Genomic DNA, 20,511 nt, shown 5'->3' on the forward strand with positions numbered 1-20,511 from the left:
CTGCTGTTACTGTTAAGGGTCTCTAATTGTGCTGCCTGCTCTGTTTCATTCTTTTAGGCTATAGTTTAGTTGCTAATAATGTTTATCAACGCAAGTTCGTAGAGGAAGAACGCGGGAGTTATCTCAGTAAGTTGCGTCATAGTTAGCTAGCCAGGTTGCGAGGGCGCCGTTAATGCCTCGTTAGGCGTCGTACTCAGCAGTGCGAAATCTTCAAACAATAATTCCAACACAGCATCGTTGTACTCTTCCTTATTAACGTCTCCATCGCCGTCGTCGTCGCCATCGTTAGCTAGGAGGCCGAATGCAACTAATATTAACTCCACTTAGAGGCCTGCTGTTAGGTCGTCTCTGTTACTCTCCTCCTTATCAACGACCAGAGTCTGCTAGCTCCTACTATGTTTAGCTTGTGCTATCTCCTTGTCGACCTCGGTAATTGGCGGTCTGTCATGCGCACCCGTTGGCGTAACACCTTCCACTCGTCTCGCCATGCCCACGCTCTCTAGCCTTGCTACCTCCATTACCCTCTGCTCTTCGGAGCTAAGCCTAAAGGTGGACTCGTAGTCGAGGTTAACTAGTGACTTAAGGTTCTCGTCTTTCGTGCCTTGTTTCGTCTTAACTAGGATAGGTGCGTTCAGGTCTAGGAGGGGGGCTTCTACGCTGTCAACAGTGTGCTTAAGATGCAGTCAGGCGCGAAAGAGATTGTCCTGCTACTCGCCCATGTATCTCTGCGTAACTCCCGTATGCATAGCGCAGTACAAATGCCCTAGTAGCCCTCTCACAGCTCCGTCAGTTTCGTTAAAGCCTCAATGTCCCGACCTCGCAAAGTCTTGCGCAGCGCCACGGCAGATATCATAAGGTTTAATATAGAACGAAAGCTTTGTAAGGCCAGCTATCGTTAACAGGAATCTCCCAAACTGTGCTGTAGATGCGCTGTTTAACAAGTCTAGGCTACTACCACCTTTGCGCAATGCAGGAAGCACTAGCTAAACAGAGTTCATCCACTCAATCGTCTTGTCTCCGCGATCCGCTGCGAGTTTTGTCGCCTCTTCTAATGTGCGTGCACTCTTAACAAATCCTAGGCGAAGTGCTACTGCTAGCACAATCTTCACAGGGCACAGTAGTTAGAGCTTACTCTCGTTAACAGCGTTTAAGACTTTAGTTGTGTTCCTTAACAGTTAGTCCCTGAACAACAGCAAAGTCAGCAATCAGAGGGCCTAAACTAAGTAGTTTTAGCCTTAGCAGGTACTTACTTACAGCCCTTCGCGTTGCGGATTCAAATAGACATCGTTAAATAGTCTACCTTACGCCCACCGCTTAGCTTCATCGTAATATCGCCGTAGGTAAGGAACGGGAGAGCGTGGCGGTCTAGAGGGCTAGACAAGATGTCGCCAACACAACAGGCTAGGGCCGTGTGTAGCAGTAGGGATTGCACCTAGACAAGGGTAATATCCTAGCTTTTAGTTCCGTTAAACAAGGCGTCCTAGTAGAGAGCCTGTACCATTCTCGCAACTATTCGTGTCCCCACCTAACGCTTCTCTCGCTTTAGATCGTTCGTTAACCTTCCGTCCAACACCATAGTTTAGATTAGAGAATTAAGTCTCTTTCTGTCGTAAAGAGTAGTCTTAAAGTCTTAATAATAAAAGATTAACGCGTTAATAATACAGCAGACTGCTTTCTGTACAGTTCCCGTGCTAACAGCCTTTCCTCCGCACAGCTTCACATAGCTAACAATAGTTGCGATAAATCTTTCTATATCTTATAGTATAGGTAGCTTCTTGTCGGCACTAAATAATAATGTTAGCAGGCCGTAGCGCCTTCCTAAAAGCGCAAACAACGCACTTAGTTACTCCTAGGCTGTCCCTCCAAAACGCCAGCAGTCAATTATACCACATCTGTATAGCTCTCTCTGTCACCGCGCTCCTGCATATAAGTTAGAGGCGCTTTACTATCCTCTTCAATAACATCCAATCGTCAGTAGCAGTTTCGAGCATTAATTGTAAGCTTCGCTTGCTAGCATATTCAAATCGTAGGGCAGGTGCTTATCTAAAGTCTTAATCATCTAAATCAATGTCCGCCATGTTGTATCAGTATGTCTTAAGGACAATCACTAAGGTAAAGACGTCAAGAACCTATTTAGTAGGGTGTGTTCAAGGGTTCAAGGTGTCACCATCGCGGCCATAGAGCCCCGCCTAGTCGCTAGTCGTAGAAGTCGCGCCCAAAGATCCATCAGGCAAGAGCAGCGACGCAACTACGGGCGGCAAGATAAGACAGCGCAGGCAGTCGCGCCTACCAATACTATAGCCATTAGATGCGCGCACATCGTAGTGCTACCAGAGCCACCACAGTAGTGTTTAGGCTGCTAAGTAGGTTGCAAGACTTAGAAATAACTGCGCGTCCGCTACAACACACTCCCTACAACATTCTTAACTTATATATTAAAAAGATATAGCATAAGCAGAGATTAAGATAAAAAGGACAACAAGGTTGTAGTAAGGTCGATCTCAAAGTTGCCCTAGTGCGTTAAACAGTAGGGCGCACGTAACCTGTTAACGTCACCTAGGCAGGGCTGTATTCAACAACAACAACAACTCTCTAGAATACCTATCAACTCAACAACCAAGTCCCTATGCGGCTGTACAGTCAGTAACAGTGTCTATTATCGCAGCGAACTCTATCCAATACCGTCCTGCGCCGCTAATATTGTTATGTTCAGCTCTCAACCCTAACATTATCTGTCTCTGCGCTAGCGCATCACAGCTTATGAATCTGCAAAGCGACAACGCGCTCGCCATCAGAAAAAAAAGAAAGCTAATCAATATACAACGCCTTCTACGCCTTCTACGCCTTCTACGCCTTCCACGCCTTCTACGCCTTCTACGCCTTCTACGCCTAGGAGACAAGCAAGCATAGAACTTCTAGACAACAGAAGCAAGGCTACCAGCAACCCTGCTAGCAGGAGGTCAAACGGCAATCTAGTCAACATTATCGGCGGCTTCAGGTTATTGTACAGCTTACCAGCTAAAATTAGAACATGCATCTACGGCCAGGTCTGCAGCCCTAGCAAAGAGCACCAAAGATATGTCCTCAGCTACAGGTAGAAGCAATAGCATGTCTTTATTAAGTACGCAGATCACCCCTACAAAGAAGTAGCGCAATTCGAGCAAGACCGCTTTACTATCACATCGCTACAAGCAGGACATAGCCTGCGCGGACTACGTCTGCTACTCTATATCTCGCGAGGCATACAATCTAAATGCATAGTAGAAGGGTAGAAGCAATTTAGAGTCAACTGCTAGGTAGAGTTTACAGATGTTAAGTCTATAGACAATTAGGTTCGCTCACAGAAGCAGAACGAAGATGTTAGCTAGGTACGGTACATTAATCTCGTATACTGGTTCAGTGGATATTTTTAAGGATAGACTGCGGACACGTTTAAGGCGTTGCGATCTTTCTCTAATCTCTAGAGGCTAAGCTTTGTAATGCGCGAGGTTAGGCCCAAAGAACAGATCTGCGCAGTGTCTGCTATTACTACTATATGCCTAGGTCTTCAGGTTACATTTAATATACTCTTGTAGAGTAGTAGCTCAAGTACCTAGAGCTAGTAGTCACAGGCTCAGCTATATATACCAGTTTAGATCTTCCCAACAACGTCTTCTTTCTATGCATTCTTATATCTTAATATTAATATGTGTGCATATGTGCTAGCTATATAGTATTATAGATCCGCTAGATTGCTCAATAATATATCCTTCCCTATCTTCCTGTAGATTGTCTGCTGCATAGCCATCCTCGTCTGCAATTAGAGCAATACCACAAGTTTCTGTGCCAGCCCTACACCTAGCCCCGCTACCGCTAGATCTCCTCCACCCTAGCCTGCCTTATAGTTCAATGCAAGCGTCTCAGACTGCTAGGCAAGCAGGCGCAAAACATGCCGGACCGGCAGCCTATGTATACTGCTTAGACCTTCAACTCGTACGTCCCGCAGCCTAAACTCCGTCATCTGCCTAGATGTCGCAACATAAGAGCAAAGATCGCGCAGCTCTCTCTAGACATGCACCTCAATGCTAACAAGATTTAGCTCGTGCAGGCCTGCATTTGTGCGCAGAAAATCTAGGACGTAGCGTAGCTCTACCCAGGTATTGTACAGATGCAATAATCAAAGACAGCCGATAGGTGCCTGCAATATAAAATTGAGTAGGATAGAGCCGAGCTGTGGCCAGGCGAAGCGAAGGGTAAGATAGCTAATATTCGTAAGATGCACAGTAATCTTCGCTATAAGGTGTACTAAGCTTGCGACAATGTCTGCCACTAAGTTAGACTACAGGTAATAAAATGCTCTTCCAGTGTACGTACCAGAAACAGGCGCAGTAATAGAAATGTCCAGCAGGCGAAGATGCTCTCCCATCTTAGGCATGCAAAGATGTAGATCGAAAAGAGAGATACCGTAAGGGTAGGCGTAGTAGCCGTCGTAGATCATGCGGAATGTCTTCAACTAGACCCTTGCATGCACCAAAGCCGTAAAGATAGCAGCGGCTAGAGACAAGAGTAAGCTAATGCCGTAGGCTGTGCTCGCCGTATAGATGCAGTTAGCGAGTGTGCCCCCCTTGTGCAACTGCAGCTCCTCCAGCTAGGGAGTTCGCTAAAAGCACAAGACCAACATAAAGACCGCCTCGCCGTTCTACATTATAGCGTAGATAGACATTAACGTATGCAGCTCAGAGACAAGGCTCTCTATAGGCCCAGCACCTGCTACGGCTATCTTTCCTGCCACTTTAATGTTCTCTAGCGCATGTCGTACAGCAGTGCTCTAACCGCGACTAGAAACCACAGCTTTAAACTCGTAGGTAAGTATAGGCGTTAGTAGCGTAAATTAGATAAGCAAGATGCTTTTTCGTATATCTTCGTCTGCGCAAATAGCCTCTAGCCTCTCAAGCCTACTGCAGGTAAACAAGATATGCAGGTAGTAGAAGAGGGCGCTAAAACCAGGGCTTGCGCTGTCTCGCATCTATCGCGACACTAATCTTACGCTACACACATCAGAGGATTCAAGGTACCTAAAGGCTATAAGGGCAATCTCTAGTAGAAGACAATAGATAGGTGTATCCTTGTTGCTCTAGATACTTGCTGTATTGTTTATACTTCGTTTGTTCCGAATAGTTAACGCCTGCTCTGTTCTTGTTAGTAAAACTACACATGCCCAGGTGTCTCGTCATTCAATTCTTACATGCTCAATCTATTCAACGTAATAGCAGCAGACGCTGGGTGATAATAGAGCTAGACAATGCAGCAGTAGACAAGGTAGAAGAGGGGTAATAGATAGAAAGGCTTATATTCCTACGTCGTCTAAGCATGCCCATAGCGGTAAGATGCGCAGTATCCCAACGTTGTCTCTCACCCGCCAGCCTCCCACCCCATCTCTTTTACCTGTAGCTTTACACACCCCTACCGACGCATTTACTTATTCGCCATTAGCATTGTTAGCATAGGCCCACAGGCCCCCGTAATCCATGCAATCCAAAGGCCACTAGGACCTAGCGGCGCAACTAGTCGCAGAACCTAACGTGTAGCAGAAGTCTCAGGTAATGCTAGAGACTCAGAATACGACAAGCTAGCATCGGTGCGTATTGCTTCGTCATCGCCTAGCTGTAGGGAGTGCTCGCCATCGCCGCTTGCCGCCGCGATCTCATCCAGCATGCATCCACCAAGCTCCCCTATTATACACCTATCGCCATCCTTAGATCTAATGCTTGGCTAGCTCTTAGAGCCTAGCGCAGTCGTCGCCTCGTTAGAACTTCCTGTTTCTAGTACCCCAGTTGTCGTGTCTGTAGCCAGACATGCTGCCGCAGCAAAGAGACCTAATTCGCCTTCTCTATCTATCAGTGCAATAGGTAGGAGGCTAGTAGTTGTCTCTATACAAAGGGCAGGGTCTTAAAGGCTGCTGTTATGTCCCTGCGCGCCGGCACCGCTAACACTATTCGCCATTTCCACTCCCCCCTCTTCTGCACAATACTCGTCTGCTATAGTCGCTTTACTTTCTTGTCAGGGAGACCTAGGATTTGTATGCGGAACGGGATCGCGGGGGATGTCTAGTTAAGAGACAGAAGTCTAGCGTGTCACAGCGTCATCGGAGGATGCCTAGAGCAGACCATAGGATAGACGGCAGGCAGGCAGAGTAGTCGCTTTAAGACAGTTAGCATAGAGTAGTCGACTTAATACTTTGCACATACATTAATAAGGCTCGCTCAGCCCCGTAGCCTAGAGACTACGATCTTGCACTTTGCTATGCGTGCTCTAACGCGCACTTCGCCAGGCTTTCGAGACCTATCTATCTTCCCCCAAGATCTTCTGCACAGCTGCTATCTAGGTCAGAAAGCGCGCTACAAACAGCAGCTCCTATCCTAGCAAGTTAGCGACAAAGGGACTCGTAGACAACAGGTACTTACAGCGTGTAAGACTGCACAGGCGCCCTTTAAGGACGCAGTTGGTACATCTAGACAGACCCCGGGGCCGCTCTAGAGTTCTCGGCTGACGGCAGCCGTGGAGAAGATTGGTCCTGTCTTGTGTGCCTTCTTCACAAGCCTTACAAGACTTCCTGTTCTTGCGATCGGCCTTGTCTTCTCCTGCAATGGCCGCGTAATCAAGAACGGCGACAAGACGTGCTTCGTCGCGAGGAAGCTAGAACTAATTGTCCTCCGGGCAGAGCAGGTCTGCAAGGCTTAGGCTGTCAGATAAAGATAGAGACGTATACGCTGCAGGCTCTCCAGGCTCTGAAGAGATCCAGTGTCGCTCAAGTGCAGGATTGCAAAACGCTAATAGGAGACTTGCTATAAACAGCTGCAGCTGCTGGATGGCGCCGTCTCTAACCAGTCTATACCGTCTGTTGTTCACTGATTCAATCAGCTCATGAGCAGAACTACCTTTCCGTCGGCTTCGTCTTACCCCAGTCTCCCACCGCATCCTCCGCCTCGCCGGCATCCGTGTCGTTCCGCCCAACTTGCATTACCGCTGACGATAATATTGATGGTTGCGCTCGCGAGTATTATTGTGCTCAGGTGATGTCACCGAAGAAGCGCTCGGCCACCCGGTATCAATGCAATTTTATCCAAGCGCGTCAACTTCAAACCAATCGCTGAAGTGATCGATGAATCCCAAGCAGACACCGACTTCGGCCACTTTCTGTCCTGTTCCCTTCACCTCCAACTCGCGTCTCTCCTCTCATCCAATTTGCACAACGCGCTGCACAATTTCTCAAACTGTCCTTCACCTCCACTCACCGCGACAATCTTACGACGGTCAAATTTGACTTGGAAGTCAACAACGCACGCAACCTATACCACTTCCCGCATCCTTCCTAAACTACTCTTCAACTCTTTACGTTACCCTCCTTTGAACGCGACATCTCGACTACTAGACGGATCCTGATACCATTGCTTTACAGACTGAGTGCTACCGGTATGAAAAAACGCCATTCCGATATACTGGCAACTAAACTAATTCCAGCACCGTCTAGAGCTCGAACGCATCCCTACAACTTTACCGGCGACAACATTCACGGGCAGATACGACGCTGTAGCGCTACATCCTGTCAACCTTTCAGCATCAGAATGTCTGACTTTGAGAATCCGTAAGTGCACAAACCGACATTTTGAATGTCCCACTGACGGCGTCCTAGGCAAAGCCCTCCAGCGAAGTCCGTACCAAGTCTATCCCCATACGACCAGCGCAACCCCAGCTACTGGATCCCCCGCTCTGGCGCCGCTCCGCCGGACAACAGCTTTTACCGAAACGCAACAAAGAAGGGCGTCCCATCCACCCCAACTTTCGCAGTTGCAACCTTCCTACGCGGATTTGACATAGTACAAGGAGAGTTTTACAAACTCCGCGACCGCGCAATTGGGCTTCTCCACGAACATGACCTACTCCACACCGACCTGACCGGATATGGAGGAGCCCTTAACCTGGATCAGGCTATGAAAGACATGATGACACATGATGTGCTCGCATCTAAGATGCATATACCTGTCGCTTGGAGCAGGCAAATGCTTCTCGGTTTGTTTGGATATGCGCAAAAGTGGTGGACTGACAGTCTTCTGAAGCAACCTAACATGGCTGTTGGATCAGACTATCACTCTCTTGTGAACGCTTATACCGACGTTCGACTTGTGCTCGAGAAAGACTATTCATATCCCAAATTCGATGGATATTACCAGTTCCAACACTGGGCTGTGACTCTATGGTACCGAAATGATGACGCCAATCCTGCCGCCAGTACTCGACTTAGGGATTTCAGTCTCCGAACCTTAATGAACGGATACGACACAGACACCAAGCCTACACCGACAGACATGAACCTGGAAGATATATCTTTCCAGTTGCTGAAGCTGAAACTCGGCAAGTTCAAAGCCATCCGCGACAAAGGCCAAGATGCATCAGCATACATCGACGAATTGGGAATCTGCTATGAAATCAAAGACGAGGATAGACTTGATGTCATATACGACGACGAAACGTTCCAATCAGCCATCATCGCAATGAACACCCGGGGTGAGTGGAGATATAATCTCTACGCATTCCCAAAAGAAACCGTATGTGTTTGTATCTATGATGAATTCTTTGCTAACAGGTTGAAGATGCCCTCAGCTTTGCCCGACAGCCAGAGCAGCGATACACCAAACAAGAAGAGAAAGGCAACTTCACAGACACTTACACCAAGAAAGACGCAGAAGCATAGTAGAGACTTACCCGTTACTCCAAGTCGTCGAGTCAGACCAGAAAAGTGAAATATAGTCTATGAAGATTACATTACAGCTGCGAGGGGGTCGCAGTTAACAGCGACATGAAGTTCTGGGTTGCTCTTCACGACATGAAGGACAAAGGGGTGACGTTGTTCAAGATAAGGGTAAGCGCAAGCGCTGCATTGCCGCACACGTCGAGACACGTATAGGAACTACAGCTAATATATCTAGGTTGTGTACGAGATACTAGAAGAAGACGTCGAGCGAGATTGCAATATAGTTAGCTTGTTTAGCTACTTATCAAGCGATAGCGACACTAAAACAAGCTAAGAGCCGGCTAACAAGGCTAAGAGGGTCGCAGGCATATTAGAGAGATGTACAATAGGCAGGCATACGAAGCATCTAATTACCAGGGACAGACTTTCTGTTAGCGAGCCTTTAATGCAGCAGGGATATAGGAGTAGAGAGTAGCTCTAGTTCTTTCCTATACAAGTCTTGTAGGATTTTACATCATTGCTAAATTACATTACCTTTAGTACTATTATTATTCCCAGAGCGTAGGCTGTTTACGAGTGTTAGCTATCTTTTGTCTCTTTAGAAGACAGGATAGAGACTCTTTGGAGAGCCGACTAGTTAGCCTAGTGCTGGAGCTGACTGCTGGAGCTGACTGCTGGAGCTGACGGCTGGAACTAACGGACGAGATGCCTAGAATGCTCGGATGCGGTAGCGACATAATAAATTTCATTTCTTCTAGCCTATATTTAGGGTGCACAGATTATAGGGTACTTAGGCCACGTATACTACTATTGCGCACTATCTAGGTCTGCATCAGATCTAGAGTCCACATCGCCTAGCAGCCACATAAATCGAAACATAGACGTCTGCATTAACCGCAGCAGCAGCCAAAGCACACAACGCGCACTTACAAACTCTACAGATAACAATAAGGCGGGGTCGCTGTCAGCCTTAAGGTTAACAGCACGCTAGTTGTTGCGAGCCTCTAGCTACATGCCTAATGTCTAGTTTAAGGATTCGCTATCTACCGCGAGCCGTGCATCTTCGGTATCTAGTTTATTGTGTTCTGCGTCTTCTTCCTCCTGCTTATCTTCTTCCTCCTGCTTATCTTCTTCCTCCTGCTTATCTTCCTCCTCCTGCTCATCTTCTTCCTTCTGCTTATCTTCTGTTGTTGTTGTGGATTGATCGGCGATGTACGTAGCATCGTCTAGGTCTGGGCGAAACTCGGCCTTAACGCCTCTAGTTCTGTAAATAGCAAGCTAAGCAGTACAAAAGGCTAGGCGAGTGCTGCGCTGTTGTGTATAGGCGTCTAAGCGTCTCTGGCCTAAGGCTAGCACCTAAAGCAACGTAGGCCTTAACTGCTGCAGATTAGCGGGCGTAGGAGCAACAAGTTAGCTGTGTGCAGACTAATAAGTATACGCAGTACGGGCGGTAGCTGTTTGTAGCGTGTCTGCTACTTGCGCTATTTATCTATGCGTAGAAGTATAAGAGAAGCGTACAGGCGCAGGCGTAGGCGTTAGCGAGGCGTTCTAGTCTAAACTTGCTGCATGCTCGCGCAGCGGCTAGTATGAAGTAGGTATGTATAGAGTTGGGGTTAATAGGTTTGGGCGCGGGGAGGTAGAGGCTTAACGCGAGGGCGGCGCGTTGTGTTCTGCGTGTGTTAGTTGTTAAGACGTAAACTTAGCGCTTGTTGTGTTGTAGACCTTAAGGCTGATCGGCATGCGGGTTAGCTTCCGCGGCAGCTACTGCAGTAGACTGACTCGTGGGATTGGCATAGGAGGTACAGTCCCTTACGCGCTTCGTAGGATATTTACTGCTGTTGCTGTCCTCGGAAGGCCTCTTCGGAGGCATGTTTGCAATTTATGCGTACAGTAGAGTTTGAGACGCAGGGTGGTGCGGTGCATAAAATCTTTTGTTGGAAGATAGCTGGTCCGTGGGTACACGTGACACGTCTTGGCAGCTCAACTTCAAATCCCCGTCGAAATCTTCTATCTCAACCTACCTACCTTCAGCAGCTGTACATTTCTTTCTATTTACTTAACGCTTTACTCCAACACATATATGCGTTCCTGTATACTTACAAATATGTGTACAAACAAGCCTGCACAACCCCTTTCTCTACTCTACACACCTTACTTATCTAACAATACAGCTCTTTTACTTCTTACAATACACAAAATTGTTAAGTTTTTAGCTATATTTAATTATAATTCCTAGCTTACACTCTCTAGTTTGCCGTTCAAGAGCTTTAAGTTTGCTATGCGAGTCCGCTCTTATACAAATCTAGCTCGTACAAACTTGCTATACTAATCCCAGCGCCTTCCCTCCCTGGTGGCCCCAAACTCGCCGTAGAATTCCTGGATCTTCGCGCCTTCCCTTCCTGGTGGCCCTGAATCTTACCCACAATCGCCCGCCGCCACAAGGAAAGAGACAAAGGATACCTTGGCTACATAATCTATACAACTGCGCTGATTTCTATCGTCCGGACTTACGGTGCAACGGCCAGAGATGACAACATTTAATCTTTGCAAGTCTGCAAAGAATCATCGAGTTCCTAGCTCGCGTTGCTGATGGCAACTATGTTACCTTCTGACGATAAGGTTTAGTTCTGAGGCCCTGTACGCGTATCTATCTTTTTTTTGCTATTGTCGTTGTGTACGTAACAAGTTCGACCCCCTTCCATCCTATCTTCCACACACGCACCATGCAGCCCTGGCTATCTTTTTGCCTCTACAACACAACACCGCGCAAGCGCAAGGCTAAGGATAAGGAGGGCAACGGGCGCTGAGGTCACATCCGGGCACCTAGAAAGATTGCGACACCGCGCAAGTGCAAGGCCAAAGCTGTCAAGGACAGCGACACCAACGTCACTCCTAGGAACACCACCCTTAACAAACAACAACTGGCAGGCGCAAGACTAACGCTACTAGGCACACCCTCACCCCCCCTCGCATGGCATCACCCGCCGCGGCGGCGGCAGCGCAATGCACTGGTCCGCGGAGACATGCGCTTTGGCATCGTCTGGGTCCTTTTGCAAGCAGTTGTACTGGTGCTCTGTTGGATGTATAGTAAGAACGACTTTGTCGAATGAGAGACTTCAAGTACACTACACGTGCATACTGTTTGCGACGTGCTAGTCCTAAGTTTACTATAAAGACGTTGTCGTTGATGTTGTATTAATTCCTAAAACTAACAAGTCGTGGTCGTACACGCTGGTCAAGTGCCGCACTCTCTCTTTGTCCAAATCCAGACTACCTACATACGAGATACTGTCCACAAGACCCTCAGCGCCAGCAAGTCTAGCACTAACAACTGAGAAGAGACCGCTTTCGTTGCCAAGAGGTGGTAAGTGCGAGCGATCCCAAAAATGGGCCGAATAGGCGTTCGTGTCGTTTTCTCTCGGGGTGCGGCGGGACAGTGTGGCTCCTTCCTATGTCTACCTAGGAAGTGATTGTGACCATGGGCCGACACGCCAAGTCGCAGTTGAGACGATTGCCCTCTAGGCGGTTGGTGATTCTAAGGCTACGGTAGCTTGTGTGGTTGTTTCTGTTTGCATGTCTCCAGTTGCTATCCTCGTCCACAAAGGCCTGTGTATGTGCTGTTATAGCTGTGGCCTAAGCAATAATTCTGCTTTGACGCTGCTTATCTGACAGCTCCTTGCTGTCTTCTCTCTTGTTGTCCCTCGTGCACTCTGAGCCTGAATGTACATAGGTTTGTTGGTCTCGGCGAAGCGTGAGATAGATGCGATACGATGGGTGTGGCAGGAGCGCGTGGTTGGAGGATAAGAGGATAAGACTGTGGTATCACTGGCTGACAGTTATTAACGAGGGACTTAAAGAAGGGTGATGCGCGACATTGGAGTATAAGAGGGGCGGCGGCGGCGGCGGCGGCAGCAAAGTTTACTTGGTTGCGGTATTGGCCCACCTTGTGTATACACCTGGCGCAAGATGTATCAGGTATCCAAATTGCTTCAACAGCTGCTTTGCGAGAAATTCGCGGATGGATGCGACGTTTGTTTTTCTGGTTGTAGATGTTGATTAATTAATCTTGGCTGCTGTTGATGGCGGTGATAAGCGCGGCGGCGGCGTTGAGGAGAAGCCGAAGTAGATCTCTCGCGCGAGATGGGGGGGAAAGAAGTATTTTGCTGTTGTCGCACATGTTGCAGGAGTTAGTTGTTATTGTAGGGTATAGGACGATACAGTGGTGGTTGCGGTGTTGATGTGTTGCGGTGTTGATGTTTGTTATGGGTGTGATGGTGGGGTGGGGTGCCGAGGCTGTCATTCCTAATCGGACAAAAAATCATTACCCCCTGCGGGGCTAATGATTTTTTGTCCGCATAAATTCGTATCTGTCAGCTTCAGCTAGCGCCCTTCACAGCTGGCCAGTAACCAGCAGCCACCGTGTGGCAGGAGGTTCACATTCAACTTCAGTCAGGGCATTTGATAAAAGTACCCGGCTTAAATTAGAAGCCTTTACATTGGGGGGACCAGCCCCACGGACATGTCTAACTTGAAAACGCCGTTGCATGTCATTCAGGTGGAGTTGGCGCTGGCTGGGCGACGAGGTAAACTCTATCGTGGAGGCGTTCCAGATTGAGACGCTCCAAGATTGGGGGCTGAGCTGATCGGGGCGGTGGGTCGATTGGACGGGGGAGACATCGTGAAGCCAACAGAGGTGTAGCACCGCAGAGTGCAGACTGCAGGTACTGTATATAGACGTTTGGAGGCACAGCTGCAGCGCGTAGTGCAGGGGCCGTTGTATCAAGGGGCCGCTGTGAAGGCAGTGTTGGAAAGGCGCGGGTCGTAAGCCGAGCTCTTGAAGCACAAGGCCAATCTGCCAATGATAGAGGCACGTCGGATCTGGCAGCCACGCTCCATGGCACGACGGCGGACCTAGGTAGCACACGGCCTCGAGCGTTGTTAGGGCACCAACACCTCCATTGCCTTGCATCGCAGCGCAGCGCATCCCCACTGCCAGTATCTGCCAGCACTATTACATTCTGCCTCGCTTCAACGCGTCTTGTTCCGCTGCTTGGCTCGTGCCATTTACCCTGATCGCTGCCCTAGCATCCACGATTGGATGAGGCTTAGCAGCATCGCGCCTGCTGCCATCATTGCCTTCACATCCATCACCCATTCGTGATTCACGCTCTGCGCTGCGAGAAGAAGGGCCAACGCATCTGCATCACGCCTCTTGCCACGCGCACCTCCCGCAATCAATACCCCCAGGCCTTGCGTCGGCGCCGGGCGACGTTGTTGTTGGTTGCACCTTCTCCAGATCCCGCGCCTTCCTCATCAACTTACTGGGGAAGGCACCTCCGCACGAGCCACTGGCAGCCCTGGAGTCTCCGATCTAGCTCACCAAGACGACCCTACCAACCATACAACACCACCACCACCGTCGCATTCCAAACCCCAGCCCGTCCTCGCGCGCCAGCCCGACCCCGCTCCCATTGTTGCCGCCATTCACGCTGGCGACGACGCTGCCGCGCCCGCTCACCTCGCGAGGCCCCCTTTGACGGAGCTGCGTGTCGGATTAAGCCGACCAAGCGTCACCACAGCTCCAGCAACGCGCCAGCCGTCACGCCGCCATCCGGACCAGAGCCTCGCTCGCATCGCCGCCCACATTCCACACTGACGGTTCTGCGACGCGCTGAGCCTCGTGCTCCATCATTATCCCGCGCCCGACTCCCCCCCAACGCCCGCGGCCGCGAGCCGCACCACACGCCGGCATTATGGGCATCTGCATGAGCACCAACAACGACGATGTCGAGCAGAAGAAGCGCAGCCAGGCCATTGACCGCAAGCTCGAGGAGGACTCGCGACGGTTACGGCGGGAATGCAAGATCCTGCTGCTGGGTGAGTAGCTCCAGCCTGCGTGCCAACGCAATCATTAACACCCTACAGGCTCCGGAGAGAGCGGAAAGTCGACCATCGTCAAGCAGATGAAGATCATACATCAGAACGGCTACACGCAGGAAGAGCTTGCCATGTACCGCCTGACGATATACAAAAACGTCATCGACTGCGCAAAAGCCCTCATTGGCGCCATGCGACAATTCGACGTTAGCCCCGAGAAGCCAGGCAACGCGCAACTATGCGACTACCTGCTCGACTACACAGTCGACCCCGACCCTGAGAAGCCCCTCGATGTACGGGTAGGCCAGGCCATCACATCCATGTGGAGCGACCCATGCGTCGGCAAGGTCCTGGAGCACTCGAGCGAGTTCTACCTCATGGACTCTGCGCCATAGTATGTTTGCGCATCATCTCCCCGTTTGTCACTAACGTTTGCAGCTTCTTTGATGAGGTAGAACGGATATCCGACCCCAACTATGTACCCATTGAATCCGACGTCCTACGAGCGCGTACCAAGACCACCGGTATATACGAAACACGATTTACAATGGGCCAGCTCAGCATACAGTATGTGCGCCCCTTCAAACCGTGCTGTGCTTGTCAGGCTAACATGAAACAGTATGTTCGACGTAGGGGGCCAACGGAGCGAGCGCAAGAAATGGATACACTGTTTCGAAAACGTCACATCAATCATCTTCTGCGTGGCATTGAGCGAATACGATCAAGTCCTGTTAGAAGAAAGCTCACAGGTATGTCATTACGTCGAGCTTCTTGTCTCCTACTGACTCGTGCCTGCAGAACCGAATGATGGAGAGCTTAGTGCTCTTCGACTCGGTAGTCAATAGCCGGTGGTTCATGAGAACCAGTATTATCCTGTTCCTCAACAAGGTCGATCTGTTCAAAGCGAAACTTGCGCGATCTCCACTTGGCAATTACTTTCCAGATTACTCTGGTGGGAATGATGTCAATCGCGCCGCCAAGTACCTATTGTGGAGGTTCAACCAGGTCAACCGAGCACACCTGAACCTATACCCTCAGTAAGAACCTTCCCCTCACGGACCCCTCACGCATGCTGACCTTATTAGCCTAACGCAAGCCACCGATACATCCAACATCCGGCTCGTCTTTGCCGCTGTCAAGGAAACAATACTGCAGAACGCGCTAAAGGACTCCGGCATACTATGATCGTCTACGCAGCACCGACCCCAACTCTTGACGGCCACGCATACGAACTATGAGTGCTCCGACATGCTCAGCTTCCTCCTTCCGCCATACCCATACATTTACATAATACACGAGCCCTTTACGATCATTACTCCCGATCGTGCCATTCATGATGCACATCCTCGGTCACGAAACGGGAACTTTGGGAGATATCATTGCCTCTAGCTATCATACAAAGAGCGCAGCATTGGTGTTTTTGGCGTTTAAAGATTCCCTGGGACCTGCTCCTTCCTTCTTGTCTTGGATAATGGGCCTGTTTTCATCGGAACATAACTTCTCTCTGCGGGGTCGGATTTCTTCGATTGCTGAACCTTGGTTGCCTTTTTACCTCCCCCGATATCTCGCTGTTCTTTTTCCCTTTTTCCCAATATGTCACTATGGACTGAGAGAGATAAGCCGGAGGAGAAGGCCAGAGAGGAAAAAAGTTGAATGCGCACCCCCATTCCGAATTCCCCTCCCCATCAGTAACGGGGTTTCGCCCGCGAGGAGAGAGGACTTGTATGCTATATAGTCTCTCTTTTACGATATGCCTTTTATTTGTGTCTTATTCGATCACATCTTTTTATACTTTTCTCTGTCTCTCGCGTCATGGTCAAATCACGGAGGAGGAACTCTCGACAGACTTATCGACTCATAACTACGACGGCCGCTTGTGCGACGGTACGGTTTCTTCATGGCTCCCCCTGATATAGCGTTCGTGCAGATATAATGTACGCCACCATTTTCGAATACCAATACAGATGATATTGAACTGCCTATGACAAACTATAATTTATCCTGTCTTCGCACTCGCCATGAACTGAAGCAACAATACAAGCGCGTGAACACTTGCTACCAACACCCAACTCACATCTTCCACGTCTAACATCAACAAATCCCAGCCTTGAAAAAGGACCCCCGATACCGACCTCGGATATCGCAAAAACGTTGATTGGTGGCTTTATCCTCCCTTCCTTTCTTCGCGCGCAACAAAACCAACCCAAACCAACCTTACACCCTGTTCGTCAAATCCGCATCATCACATTGTAATCAATATAACCCGAGATAGTCGCGCCGCAACGTGCCGAAAACCGCGCGTCACTCTCTTTGTAACTGCGCATTTGCGCAAAAGTGTAAAGTAGTGGAATTAGCTTCACAAAGAAAGTCAAATGGTCGGACAGTGGGTGTGGTTCTGGTAGGTGGGATCGTTGTGCAACGGTGGGAAGTCTAGCCTGGGGTGTGAGTGGGCGGTTTGGTTGGGGAAGGGATGGGGGAGGTTGCTTGGAATCATGTGATTGTTTGGCGGTGCTGGGAAGATGTTTGGCTTGATATTTCTATGTTTCGATGGCGTTGTTTAACTGAGAGAAGTTGATACAGCTTTTCTCTCTCACAGGTATGCAGAGCTCGACGTCTCACACAGAGAAGGAAGCGAGTTGTACAAGCATTAGGAATACTCATCACAAATGATGAAACGTGGTCGTTGCCAACCACTCTCGACCAATCAAGCGCTCACGTGCTTCCTTCCCTCCTCCTTCCCGCAACGCTCTGCTCTCTAGGTACTTTTACGGTGCATCAGAAATAATCGCATCCACCGAACACAAGCTCCGTCGTGTCAGCGGGCGAGGGGGCGGGGCGGAAACTCAAAATGACAAGCTAGTTTGCGCATGTGATGTATTGTCCGCTTCAGGAAATGACATGCGAAAACATGAGTGGTTGGTGGGGGGAAGAAGACGTTATTACGAGATATAAGTTGTGAGCTGCCATTCAATACGCAGGTTTAGGGTAAGAGGTGTGGGGAAATAGTCGTGGTTGTTCTTACAGCTATTATCGTGAAACCGCTTTACCGTATGAGGTATCCCCAGCCTTCGACATTACCACGATACCACGTTGCGAAAGAATAGCATGGGAAGCAAGTGCAAGTTGTGATGATGTTTGGATTCATTGTAATGTGACTTGTACTGTTCAATGTACTGTACTGCCTGCCTGTTCCCGGCGGCTAGTCAACCCCCCAAAAAGTAAACGCCTGCCCATGCCCGCCCCCATCCATACCCTAAACGGCCGTGAGGGATCTTTTGTGGTATATCGACTTTTGTATGAGGAAAAAAAAAGGAAAATCATGACATCGTTAACGCCCAACCAGAACTCCTGTCGCTGTTCCATGATGCTGAATCGCTGTCAAAGGCGTATAGGGTGTTGCTCCGTGCAACTCCGTCAGATAGAGGTAATCGTCCACAAACTCAGTGCTTGTTGGACAAGAAAGTGTGCTTCTCGAAGCTCATGCGCCTCTGCCTCTCAGCGGCACTCATCTCCGAGGAAGAGGTCGGCGGAAGCGCATGCTTTGCGTTAACCGCCAGAGGAGCGAAAATCTTCGGGCCAAGTACTGGTGAATCGGCAGCCTTTGTGGCGGGAGAAGATGGCGCGCTGATAGTACTAGTCTCGGAGGGTGGGGCGGCAACGCTGCTGGTGATGCTGGAGACGGAGGAGATAGACTGGTGGCGCGCGGGGCGGTTGGATAGAAACCCGTGAGCAGGCACGACGGGCTCGGTGGGAGATTGAATACCGGGGCCGGCTGCCTTCTTGACGGGAGTGTTGACAGTGAGAAAGTTTTTCGGGAAGGGAATGTGGTAGGTTGAGCTAGTGGAAGACATTGCGCCAGGTTGGGTGTTGGTTGTGGTAGGTGGATGGTAAGGCGTTGGTTAGAGGTGATGATGTTGGTTGGAAAGAGTTGATTTATGGAGAGGTAATGTTGGTGTTCTGGAGGATGGCAGAAGGCGGTCGGCACTTCTTATATGTTGCCCGAGAGATTATCAATTGTGAAAGTTCTCAAGTTCGGTGTTGTGCGTGGGTACCGTGGGTAGCGCTGCCAAGCAAGTTCCGCCGGGGGCTCGCGTGTGTCAAGTGACCTCTGTAACTGGCTGGAGCGTTTTGATGATCTGCCAAAAGTAAAGGTCCGACGCGCTTGAGTCTCCGGTGTATCCTGCCTAGTGCGTAGTTTAAACGTGTCTAGCTTCGTCTAGCATGTAAGAGCTGGAGCCCAAAATCGAGAGGAAGCCTGGGGTTGCAGCGCGGGATGTTGCAGATGCTTCCGCGCTGGGTCTTGGCCGTGGAGCTGTAATTGACCCTGGCGATCGTATGGGTCCGGTGCACTAATGATGTTCCGCTTTAGATGGCGCGGTTCGTCCGTGGATTGATAAGACTGCAGTAGACACTTGTTTCGCGTGCGTAAGCGTCCAGCTGCGTGTACAATGGTACGTGTATGATCGACGCAATTTGAGGCTGATTGTGGGTTCAAATGTACTTGGCAATTCTTGTCCGCCAGTGGGAACGGGCTGCTCGTGGATCTGGGGTCTCCGTAGATGGAGAGGTCTGTGTGTTTTGGTTCCAGAAAGGTTTTAGGGATGTTGAGACAGGTCAAGTCGGCTTGGCAGTCTCTACGTTTTCGACCTCTTGGGCGACTATCAAGATAACTTGGCAAAAGGTTATGCTGTTTGACGCGGCAGGGTGGAGAATTCAGCGATTCGTAGCGGAAGGAGAAACAGATGGAGCCAGACTGAATTCTTTTGGACTTAAGAAGGGAAGGTATAGCCTTTCGGCAAGGACGACGCGCCTCGGTCCAAGGGCACTCAGCAGGCCTGACCAGTCCGACTAGGAATAAGTAATCCGAGATAGAAGCGACGCGAAGAGGCGCGTGAAGCAAGTTCAACCTCTTAGAGCCGTGCATAGCTGTAGAAAACTGGGATACGAAATCTCAGCATGCATACCCGCTCTTTGCAAGCCGGACGACATGCGGGTCCTCACAAGTCAGTCGGTGCGCAAGCGCTAGATGCTGAGATGAGTGGAGCGAGAGTTAGCAAAACCCACCACGTTGGTGTAGCTAGAATGCTCTCTGGTTAGATCTCGTGGGATGTTTCTGACCAAGCCAACGCCGCATGGAGTAAGGGGATGACGCGACCCCTACACGTCGCAGAAGCACGTTATGCTATAGGGCCAGTTTTTTCTGCTCATGCTGAGTACACAATTGGCCTTGCATAACAAGGCCGCGCTCACTCAACGCCAATGCCAGTGCCATGTGGTACTAATTTGCTTTTCGATGAACGTTCCTGGGGAATCTAGCCGGTGGTGAGGCGCGTGCCTCGCATCATGCGGGGGTGAGGACAGGCCGCAGGCGGATCCGCGCCCCTGTATGTGTCTTCAGTGAGGGTAAGCCGAAGATAGCCTGGTTGCGTAGGAACGAGGGAGTCGTCGCTGACGCCATGGTGTGATGAAGAAAAGATGCGCGGGCTGCTGGCGGAGCTGACAGTCGAAAATCTTCCGAGGCTTCCTTCGGTCTCGGGTGACGCTATCTGCTACCTTATCTCCGTTTTTCCCTACTAAGCGACCTGCGACAGTCCATGTAGTCGCCCGCATGTATTCCATATCTGCCTGCACCACCACGCCTCCAAAGCTCCAGACCTTCTCAATGTGACATCTACACGATTCAGGCAGGAGATAACGCTACTACGCCTCCTGTATTCAACCACTGCTTGCCTGGCAGTTTAACCATTTATTCCACCGGGTTTGTGCCGAGACGTGCAGCGCCTCTGCACCTCTGGTAGCATATTCTACAACTTACAATGATCGTCAGTGTGCGAAAGACTGGGGTGTACTAGAAGGGATGGCCATTGGAGGGTTCACAGATCCAGCTTGCGAGTCCAACGGTC

General features: G+C 49.9%; 3 protein-coding genes across 3 annotated transcripts; 2 read left to right on the forward strand and 1 right to left on the reverse strand.

Annotated features, from left to right (window-relative positions):
- Positions 1–7,604: 7,604 nt before the first annotated feature.
- Positions 7,605–8,731, forward strand: J4E93_003657 (uncharacterized protein; the record flags this gene model as incomplete). Its single annotated transcript, XM_049341591.1, has 3 exons — positions 7,605–7,624; positions 7,673–8,544; positions 8,631–8,731. 3 exons carry the CDS (start codon positions 7,605–7,607, stop codon positions 8,729–8,731), a joined length of 993 nt encoding a protein of 330 aa, XP_049201096.1.
- A 5,753-nt stretch (positions 8,732–14,484) lies between these two features.
- On the forward strand, positions 14,485–15,793 carry GNA3 (G protein alpha subunit; the record flags this gene model as incomplete). Its single annotated transcript, XM_049341592.1, has 6 exons — positions 14,485–14,608; positions 14,657–15,002; positions 15,047–15,175; positions 15,228–15,357; positions 15,407–15,645; positions 15,694–15,793. The coding sequence occupies 6 exons, from the start codon at positions 14,485–14,487 to the stop codon at positions 15,791–15,793; spliced, it is 1,068 nt and encodes a 355-aa protein (XP_049201097.1).
- A 2,255-nt stretch (positions 15,794–18,048) lies between these two features.
- On the reverse strand, positions 18,049–18,459 carry J4E93_003659 (uncharacterized protein; the record flags this gene model as incomplete). Its single annotated transcript, XM_049341593.1, has 1 exon — positions 18,049–18,459. One exon carries the CDS (start codon positions 18,457–18,459, stop codon positions 18,049–18,051), a length of 411 nt encoding a protein of 136 aa, XP_049201098.1.
- Positions 18,460–20,511: the final 2,052 nt, after the last annotated feature.

The sequence above is a fragment of the Alternaria ventricosa genome (assembly GCF_023758065.1).
Source record: "Alternaria ventricosa strain BMP 2768 chromosome Unknown scaffold_5, whole genome shotgun sequence".
In the NCBI taxonomy this organism is placed as follows: domain Eukaryota; kingdom Fungi; phylum Ascomycota; class Dothideomycetes; order Pleosporales; family Pleosporaceae; genus Alternaria; species Alternaria ventricosa.